Source organism: Oncorhynchus keta, chromosome 26 (genome assembly GCF_023373465.1).
Source record: "Oncorhynchus keta strain PuntledgeMale-10-30-2019 chromosome 26, Oket_V2, whole genome shotgun sequence".
Classification (NCBI taxonomy): domain Eukaryota; kingdom Metazoa; phylum Chordata; class Actinopteri; order Salmoniformes; family Salmonidae; genus Oncorhynchus; species Oncorhynchus keta.
The window spans coordinates 3,926,791-3,936,790 of record NC_068446.1 but is presented as its reverse complement, the minus strand read 5'-3'; the positions used below and the strand labels follow the sequence as shown (position 1 = coordinate 3,936,790).

At 40.7% G+C, this 10,000-nt stretch overlaps 1 protein-coding gene across 1 annotated transcript in view; it reads left to right on the top strand.

The window, feature by feature from the left end:
• Nucleotides 1-10,000, top strand: part of LOC118358616 (collagen alpha-1(XXIV) chain-like) — a 124,857-nt gene that overhangs the window by 106,261 nt on the left and 8,596 nt on the right. The window contains exons 37-42 of the mRNA XM_052480072.1: nt 1,860-1,967; nt 2,155-2,262; nt 6,317-6,370; nt 6,506-6,568; nt 8,898-8,951; nt 9,654-9,689. Coding sequence (XP_052336032.1) covers nt 1,860-1,967; nt 2,155-2,262; nt 6,317-6,370; nt 6,506-6,568; nt 8,898-8,951; nt 9,654-9,689 — 423 coding nt within the window. The remainder of the gene's footprint in view (nt 1-1,859; nt 1,968-2,154; nt 2,263-6,316; nt 6,371-6,505; nt 6,569-8,897; nt 8,952-9,653; nt 9,690-10,000) is intronic.

Sequence of the window (10,000 nt, the reverse complement as noted above, 5' to 3'; positions counted from 1 at the left end):
TAGTATCTTCTTACTGACAAAACAGTATGACCACTCGCTGTCTATCACTCTGTCTTTCACTGTCTCCTTCTGTCTGTCTCTCTCTCCTCTCTGTCACTCTCTCCCATGCCTCCTTGCTCAAAAACCTCTCACATCGTCTCTCTCCCTCGTTAATTCCATTGGGTGCAGGCAGGACATTAGTTGCTCAAGCCTCTTAGCCAGAGTAGTAATGCTAAAAACAAAGAGGTTTATGTGTATTACATTTATTTGACTTTTGACCTAATGCAGGTGGGTTAACATGTCTGGTTAAGAAAGAACAATGTGGTTCTCAGACCAAAACACCTTACTGTGTAGTAGCATGGGACATTATTGCCTATTAGTTCCACTTGAGTGGGTAGTGTACGAATAAGTGTGTATGGGCATGCCGTGTCCTGAGTATCCAAGCCAGAGTTGATTAAACCCCTCACTGATTTGATGAACAAGACAATTACACTACCCGTCCTTATGCAAGACCAGGGATTGAGGTTGTACCAACAAAACCTAGACCTCTGTAATTCCAAACCACTTTCTCCTGCCGTTTTGGAGGGATCCTTTTCTCTCAGCGCTTGGCGGTGTCAAGAGTTATCCTCGCGCCTCACGGCCGGCGATCGAGCCAGGAACAGTAGCTGCTGTACGCGTAGCCAGCGCTGGGCCACCGCTGGCCTGCAGTTGGAGCGGGAAACGACTGTGGTTGCCCGCGGCTCAGTGCGCTATAAAAAAGTTCAACAACAGTCAGTCATTTTGATGGACGTTCATGAAGCAAATTGTCAGGAAAGATTATGAGTCAGGAAAGACCTACTTAAGTGCTGCTGTTTAGAGTTCTGACTGTCAAATTCAATGTCTCACTGTCAAAGCATAGTCAACTTACACACAGCTCTGACACACACACTTACCCCACCAGACATGCCACCAGGGGCCTTTTCACAGTCCCCAGGTCCAGAACACACTTACCCCACCAGACATGCCACCAGGGGTCTTTTCACAGTCCCCAGGTCCAGAACACACTTACCCCACCAGACATGCCACCAGGGGTCTTTTCACAGTCCCCAGGTCCAGAACACACTTACCCCACCAGACATGCCACCAGGGGTCTTTTCCCAGTCCCCAGGTCCAGAACACACTTACCCCACCAGACATGCCACCAGGGGTCTTTTCACAGTCCCCAGGTCCAGAACACACTTACCCCACCAGACATGCCACCAGGGGTCTTTTCACAGTCCCCAGGTCCAGAACACACTTACCCCACCAGACATGCCACCAGGGGTCTTTTCACAGTCCCCAGGTCCAGAACAAATTCAAGAAAGCGTACAGTATTATAGAGAGACATTATTGCTCAAATAAAGAGCGAACCTGGTTTCAGAAAAGAGATAAAGCAACACCTCACGGCACAACGCCTCTCCCTTATTTGACCTAGATAGTTTGTGTGTACGTGTGGATATGTCTGTTCTTGTCTATTGATGTTCTGTATTACGTCATGTTTCATGTTTTGTTTGGACCCCAGGAAGAGTAGCTGCTGCTTTTCCAACATCTCATGGGGATCCTAATAAAATACCAACAAAAAAAAAAGCCCGTGGCTGACTGTCAAATAAATGTCTGACTGTCAACGCCAATGTCTCTTTTCAGACACAGACAGACAAGTTGATCAATATCGTATTCATTAGGTATTTATTAGACTTTTCAAATACAGAACCTGGCCCATTAATCATTTAAATGTCACTTTTACTTAGTCACTGGCTACACATACCATTTGTTTAGCTTTTTCATGCTTTCCTTTCAGCATGTCAATGAGTTTCAATTTGGTGCGCCCATGTTGACTGTGTCTCTGTGCTTTCTTTCCTCAGGGTCAGCGGGGCACCGTGGGGCAAGAGGGGGTAGCAGGACTACCTGGTCCCAGGGGGGAACTTAGTCTGCCTGGGTTGGTCGGAGAGAGGGGGCCTGCTGGAGAGAAGGTACCAGTACCATCGTACCACCATCAACCTTACAGTCTTACTCTAGCCTCAGATATGTACTATATAACCAACTCCTATGGTGTTTGGCATGACAATGACTAATGGAGTTGGCAGGACAGCACAAACAGATCTGGGACCAGGCCTACCCTATAACCTCTGACCCCTGACCTTTATGTGCTGTTTCCAGGGGGAGCTTGGCTTGGCAGGAGAGAGGGGTACCCCAGGAATCAAAGGCATGGAGGGGTCGTCCGGAGACCAAGGCAGAATAGGAGACCCAGGACTCAAAGGACAACCAGTGAGTGCTCCCCATCAAATCAAATCAAATGTATTTATATACCCCTTCGTACATCAGCTGATATCTCAAAGTGCTGTACAGAAACCCAGCCTAAAACTCCAAACAGCAAGCAATGCAGGTGTAGAAGCACGGTGGCTATGAAAAACTCCGTAGAAAGGCCAAAACCTAGGAAGAAACCTAGAGAGGAACCAGGCTATGTGGGGCGGCCAGTCCTCTTCTGGCTGTGCCGGGTGGAGATTATAACAGAACATGGCCAAGATGTTCAAATGTTCATAAATGACCAGCATGGTCGAATAATAACAAGGCAGAACAGTTGAAACTGGAGCAGCAGCATTTTATCCAGTCATTTTAGAATATCGCCAACTGCCTTCTAACTGGTCACAGTTTGTTAAAAGATTCCTATATGTGACATCAACAGCTCACCAAAGGTTTAAGCAAAATGTGTTGAGGTACTATATTTACTTGCACGTCCTCATCTGCACATCTAACACTCCAATGTTAATTGCTAAGTTGTAGTTTCTTCGCCACTATTGGCCTATTTATCGCCTTACCTCCTTACTTCGTTTGCACACACTTTATACAGATTTTCTATTGTGTTGTTGACTGTACGTTTGGTTTATCCCATGTGTAACTGTGTGTTGTTGACTGTATGTTTGGTTTACTCCATGTGTAACTGTGTGTTGTTGACTGTATGTTTGGTTTACTCCATGTGTAACTGTGTGTTGTTGACTGTATGTTGGTTTACTCCATGTGTAACTGTGTGTTGTTGACTGTATGTTTGGTTTACTCCATGTGTAACTGTGTGTTGTTGACTGTATGTTTGGTTTACTCCATGTGTAACTGTGTGTTGTTGACTGTATGTTTGGTTTACTCCATGTGTAACTGTGTGTTGTTGACTGTATGTTGGTTTACTCCATGTGTAACTGTGTGTTGTTGACTGTATGTTTGTTTACTCCATGTGTAACTGTGTGTTGTTGACTGTATGTTGGTTTACTCCATGTGTAACTGTGTGTTGTTGACTGTATGTTGGTTTACTCCATGTGTAACTGTGTGTTGTTGACTGTATGTTGGTTTACTCCATGTGTAACTGTGTGTTGTTGACTGTACGTTTGTTTTACTCCATGTGTAACTGTGTGTTGTTGACTGTATGTTTGTTTTACTCCATGTGTAACTAACTGTGTGTTGTTGACTGTATGTTTGGTTTACTCCATGTGTAACTGTGTGTTGTTGACTGTATGTTTGTTTACTCCATGTGTAACTGTGTGTTGTTGACTGTATGTTTGGTTTACTCCATGTGTAACTGTGTGTTGTTGACTGTATGTTGGTTTACTCCATGTGTAACTGTGTGTTGTTGACTGTATGTTTGTTTACTCCATGTGTAACTGTGTGTTGTTGACTGTATGTTTGTTTACTCCATGTGTAACTGTGTGTTGTTGACTGTACGTTTGGTTTATCCCATGTGTAACTGTGTGTTGTTGACTGTATGTTTGGTTTACTCCATGTGTAACTGTGTGTTGTTGACTGTATGTTTGTTTACTCCATGTGTAACTGTGTGTTGTTGACTGTATGTTTGGTTTACTCCATGTGTAACTGTGTGTTGTTGACTGTATGTTTGGTTTACTCCATGTGTAACTGTGTGTTGTTGACTGTATGTTTGGTTTACTCCATGTGTAACTGTGTGTTGTTGACTGTATGTTTGGTTTACTCCATGTGTAACTGTGTGTTGTTGACTGTATGTTTGTTTACTCCATGTGTAACTGTGTGTTGTTGACTGTATGTTTGTTTACTCCATGTGTAACTGTGTGTTGTTGACTGTATGTTTGTTTACTCCATGTGTAACTGTGTGTTGTTGACTGTATGTTTGTTTACTCCATGTGTAACTGTGTTGTTGACTGTATGTTTGTTTACTCCATGTGTAACTGTGTGTTGTTGACTGTATGTTGGTTTACTCCATGTGTAACTGTGTGTTGTTGACTGTATGTTTGTTTACTCCATGTGTAACTGTGTGTTGTTGACTGTATGTTTGTTTACTCCATGTGTAACTGTGTGTTGTTGACTGTATGTTTGTTTACTCCATGTGTAACTGTGTGTTGTTGACTGTATGTTTGTTTACTCCATGTGTAACTGTGTGTTGTTGACTGTATGTTTGGTTTACTCCATGTGTAACTGTGTGTTGTTGACTGTATGTTTGTTTACTCCATGTGTAACTGTGTGTTGTTGACTGTATGTTTGTTTACTCCATGTGTAACTGTGTGTTGTTGACTGTATGTTTGTTTACTCCATGTGTAACTGTGTGTTGTTGACTGTATGTTGGTTTACTCCATGTGTAACTGTGTGTTGTTGACTGTATGTTTGTTTACTCCATGTGTAACTGTGTGTTGTTGACTGTATGTTTGGTTTACTCCATGTGTAACTGTGTGTTGTTGACTGTATGTTTGTTTACTCCATGTGTAACTGTGTGTTGTTGACTGTATGTTTGTTTACTCCATGTGTAACTGTGTGTTGTTGACTGTATGTTTGGTTTACTCCATGTGTAACTGTGTGTTGTTGACTGTATGTTTGTTTACTCCATGTGTAACTGTGTGTTGTTGACTGTATGTTTGTTTACTCCATGTGTAACTGTGTGTTGTTGACTGTATGTTTGTTTACTCCATGTGTAACTGTGTGTTGTTGACTGTATGTTGGTTTACTCCATGTGTAACTGTGTGTTGTTGTCTGTACGTTTGTTTTACTCCATGTGTAACTGTGTTGTCTTTGTCGCACGGCTTTGCTTTATCTTGGCCAGGTCGCAGTTGTAAATGAGAACTTGTTCTCGACTGGCGTCTACCTGGTTAAATAAAGGTGAAATAAATGATAAATAGATATGCAGTATATCATAGAGGGTTGGTTTGTTATGTACTGCTTTGACACTAATTCTAAGATGAGCTCATAATAAGGTGTTTACTTCTCTGCTCTGTTGCCCTGGGTTAATAACCCTATCACATACATTCTTTATTACCTGGAAGCTCTATATTTAGCCGTAGGGGCTCTGTGCTGGGGTCAAAAATGTGCGTCGCTCACAGTTTTCCACCCGAGTCGACGAGTTACAAATGATCTAGGTGAGGCAAGGAATGGAAACATTCCGCTTGGCAAGGCCGGCTTATGTGAGACTTACCCGACTCTCACTCCAGGGACCAAAAAACAAGGTGCTCCATTTTTCTTATATCACTCGCCCCCAAAAAAAACACCCTCCATCCCTCCCCTTTCCCTCCATCCCTCCCGACATCTCTCTTTCGCGCCACCACCTCCATTGCTGCTGGTGAAATAGAGACCTGGTTCAAGCTCCATGTGGTCGGATCACCTTACCGTGCGTATTTCAGGGGGGAGAGTTTCAAGGCCAAACCTCTTGGTTAGAGAAAATGGACCCGGCTGAAGGATGTGGATGGTTGAACTGTGCAAACACGTAGCTTTTTTTGTGTTACTGCTGAGGAAAGATAGACAGACAGACAGACAGACAGACAGACAGACAGACAGACAGACAGACAGACAGACAGACAGACCCAAGGGTTGCTCAGACAGTTAGGCCCCAATGTGCTACGGTCTACAGTAAGACAGAGTCCATGTGCCGCAGTTTTTTTTTTGTGAGGGATCTGCGGGTTCCTTGGAGTTATACAGGGTAATGGATGAGAGGGCAACCAGAGACCCCTGTCTGGAACACATACTGTAGCAGGGTGGGGGATTAGGATGAGGGGAAACAAACTAGGTTAAATGGTTTCATAGCATAGCTTACAAACTTTACAGTGCAGACGGCAAGAGGTTTGTTCAGTTGTCAGAGCAATTTGTGGCTCAGTGAGAGTGTATTTGTTTTTCGGTTCTGTGTTGGTATTGTGGTTCAGTTATATCAGAGTGTCTTTGCCTTGTGGTTGAGTTGCGTGTTTCATTTGTGGTCCAGTTGCATCAGTGTGTGTGTGTGTGTGTGTGTGTGTGTGTGTGTGTGTGTGTGTGTGTGTGTGTGTGTGTGTGTGTGTGTGTGTGTGTGTGTGTGTGTGTGTGTGTGTGTGTCTCTGGCTTGCAGGGGGAGTCGGGAGACCTGGGGATGGTTGGCTTCACTGGTTTTCCAGGACCTAAGGTGAGTCAGAGGCTCTGGGAGATCACCACAGACATTGATCACCCTCGCCTGCTCTCAATGAGCTATTCTATTCCCTCCACTGGCAAATAAAAAGGGTTGTTATAAACAAAAGACTGTGTTCTGGGTTTTTCATAGGGACCAAATGGAGATTTGGGTTTCAGAGGCATACCTGGTCCTAAAGGTCCTCTTGGCATTCTGGTAAGTACAGCATTAGCACTTACTGTTGCAACACATTATGTATATACGTGGTGTGTGTGCTGTATATACGTGGTTATATATGTATATACGTGGTTATATATGTATATACGTGGTTATATATGTATATACGTGGTGTGTGTGCTGTATATACGTGGTTATATATGTATATACGTGGTTATATATGTATATACGTGGTTATATATGTATATACGTGGTTATATATGTATATACGTGGTGTGTGTGCTGTATATACGTGGTTATATATGTATATATGTGGTTATATTTGTATATACGTGGTTATATATGTATATACGTGGTTATATTTGTATATACGTGGTTATATATGTATATACGTGGTTATATATGTATATACGTGGTTATATATGTATATACGTGGTGTGTGTGCTGTATATACGTGGTTATATATGTATATACGTGGTGTGTGTGCTGTATATACGTGGTTATATATGTATATATGTGGTTATATTTGTATATACGTGGTTATATATGTATATACGTGGTTATATATGTATATACGTGGTGTGTGTGCTGTATATACGTGGTTATATATGTATATACGTGGTGTGTGTGCTGTATATACGTGGTTATATATGTATATACGTGGTTATATTTGTATATACGTGGTTATATTTGTATATACGTGGTTATATATGTATATACGTGGTTATATTTGTATATACGTGGTTATATTTGTATATACGTGGTTATATATGTATATACGTGGTTATATATGTATATACGTGGTTATATATGTATATACGTGGTTATATTTGTATATACGTGGTTATATATGTATATACGTGGTGTGTGTGCTGTATATACGTGGTTATATATGTATATACGTGGTGTGTGTGCTGTATATACAAGGTTATATATGTATATACGTGGTTATATATGTATATACGTGGTGTGTGTGCTGTATATACGTGGTTATATATGTATATACGTGGTTATATATGTATATACGTGGTTATATATGTATATACGTGGTTATATTTGTATATACGAGGTTATATATGTATATACGTGGTTATATTTGTATATACGTGGTGTGTGTGCTGTATATACGTGGTTATATATGTATATACGTGGTTATATTTGTATATACGTGGTTATATATGTATATACGTGGTTATATATGTATATACGTGGTGTGTGTGCTGTATATACGAGGTTATATATGTATATACGTGGTTATATATGTATATACGTGGTTATATATGTATATACGTGGTTATATATGTATATACGTGGTTATATATGTATATACGTGGTGTGTGTGCTGTATATGAGTTATATATGTATATACGTGGCAATATGTATATACGTGGTTATATATGTATATACGTGGTTATATATGTATATACGTGGTTATATTTGTATATACGTGGTTATATATGTATATACGTGGTTATATTTGTATATACGTGGTTATATATGTATATACGTGGTTATATTTGTATATACGTGGTTATATATGTATATACGTGGTTATATTTGTATATACGTGGTTATATTTGTATATACGTGGTTATATATGTATATACGTGGTTATATATGTATATACGTGGTTATATTTGTATATACGTGGTTATATTTGTATATACGTGGTTATATTTGTATATACGTGGTTATATATGTATATACGTGGTGTGTGTGCTGTATATACGTGGTTATATATGTATATACGTGGTTATATTTGTATATACGTGGTGTATGTGCTGTATATACGTGGTTATATATGTATATACGTGGTTATATTTGTATATACGTGGTGTGTGTGCTGTATATACGTGGTTATATTTGTATATACGTGGTGTGTGTGCTGTATATACGTGGTTATATTTGTATATACGTGGTTATATTTGTATATACGTGGTTATATATGTATATACGTGGTGTGTGTGCTGTATATACGTGGTTATATATGTATATACGTGGTGTGTGTGCTGTATATACGTGGTTATATATGTATATACGTGGTGTGTGTGCTGTATATACGTGGTTATATATGTATATACGTGGTGTGTGTGCTGTATATACGTGGTTATATATGTATATACGTGGTTATATTTGTATATACGTGGTTATATTTGTATATACGTGGTTATATATGTATATACGTGGTTATATATGTATATACGTGGTTATATATGTATATACGTGGTGTGTGTGCTGTATATACGTGGTTATATTTGTATATACGTGGTGTGTGTGCTGTATATACGTGGTTATATATGTATATACGTGGTTATATTTGTATATACGTGGTGTGTGTGCTGATCTCTCCTCTATGTGTCTGTTTCAGGGTTTCAGTGGACCTGTTGGTCCAGAAGGGATGATTGGCCCAATGGGGAAACCTGTAGGTCCAGTGTGTGTGAGCACGTGTCCATGTGTGTGCTTGTGCCAATGTCTATCTGCCAATTTGACTCTATACAGAGTGACTGCACGCATGTGAGAGACAGGTTAAATGATGCGTTCTGAGATTGATCCTTTCTCTGTGTTGATGTGTTGCTATTTGTTTGGAGCAGTACCTTTATTTAACTCGGCAAGTCAGTTAAGAACAAATTCTTATTTACCATGACGGCCTACTGGGGAACAGTGGGTTCTGGGCAGAACGACAGATTTTTTTTACCTTGTCATCTCATGGATTTGATCCAGCAACCTTTCGGTTACTGGCCCAACGCTCTAACCACTAGGCTCCCTCCCGCTTCAACTGTCTGTAACTGTCAGGCCAAAATATACCAAAATGAATTGATAGTCCGCTCTGTTGTCAAAGTCAGACATCTTTCTAGACTAGAGAGAGCGAGCGTGTGAATTCAGGACTCCTCAGCCATAAACTATAAATCAATCAAGGTCAAACCTCAGGTGTTCGTTTCCATCATTTTTTATGTGATCTGTCCAATCTAGTCACACTTACCTGGTGGTGTGTTACAGGTCTGTTTACTTGTGTTTTATATGAGGGGCTTTATACTACAGGAATAAAAGAGTTAAAAGAGCCGAGTGCACCTGTACTTTTGAAAAGAAACCACTGTATTCAAAAGTCCTATTCTCTCTTTCAAAGGGACCGAGGGGGCCAAAGGGAAGCCACGGGGAATTGGTGAGAAATCTGCATGGTCATATAATCCATTACACTCAGTAAGCATTAGGAAAACCACAAGTTGATGTGTAGGTGTTTAAATGGTCAACTAAAGATGACACCTCCTGCACAGTACGCGTGTGTAGACAAATGATCCCATTGATTCCGTGACCTTGTTTGCTTCGCGTGAACTTGCGTGACGGTCAGAGGTAATTCCGGAGGTTAAAAGCAGACGGCCACAGTGCCTGGGCAGGATCATGAGGAAGGTAGCTGTTGCAGAGTGATTTCCAGTGCACAGCGAGCCACGCATGGGGCCTTACTGTACTTTCTGC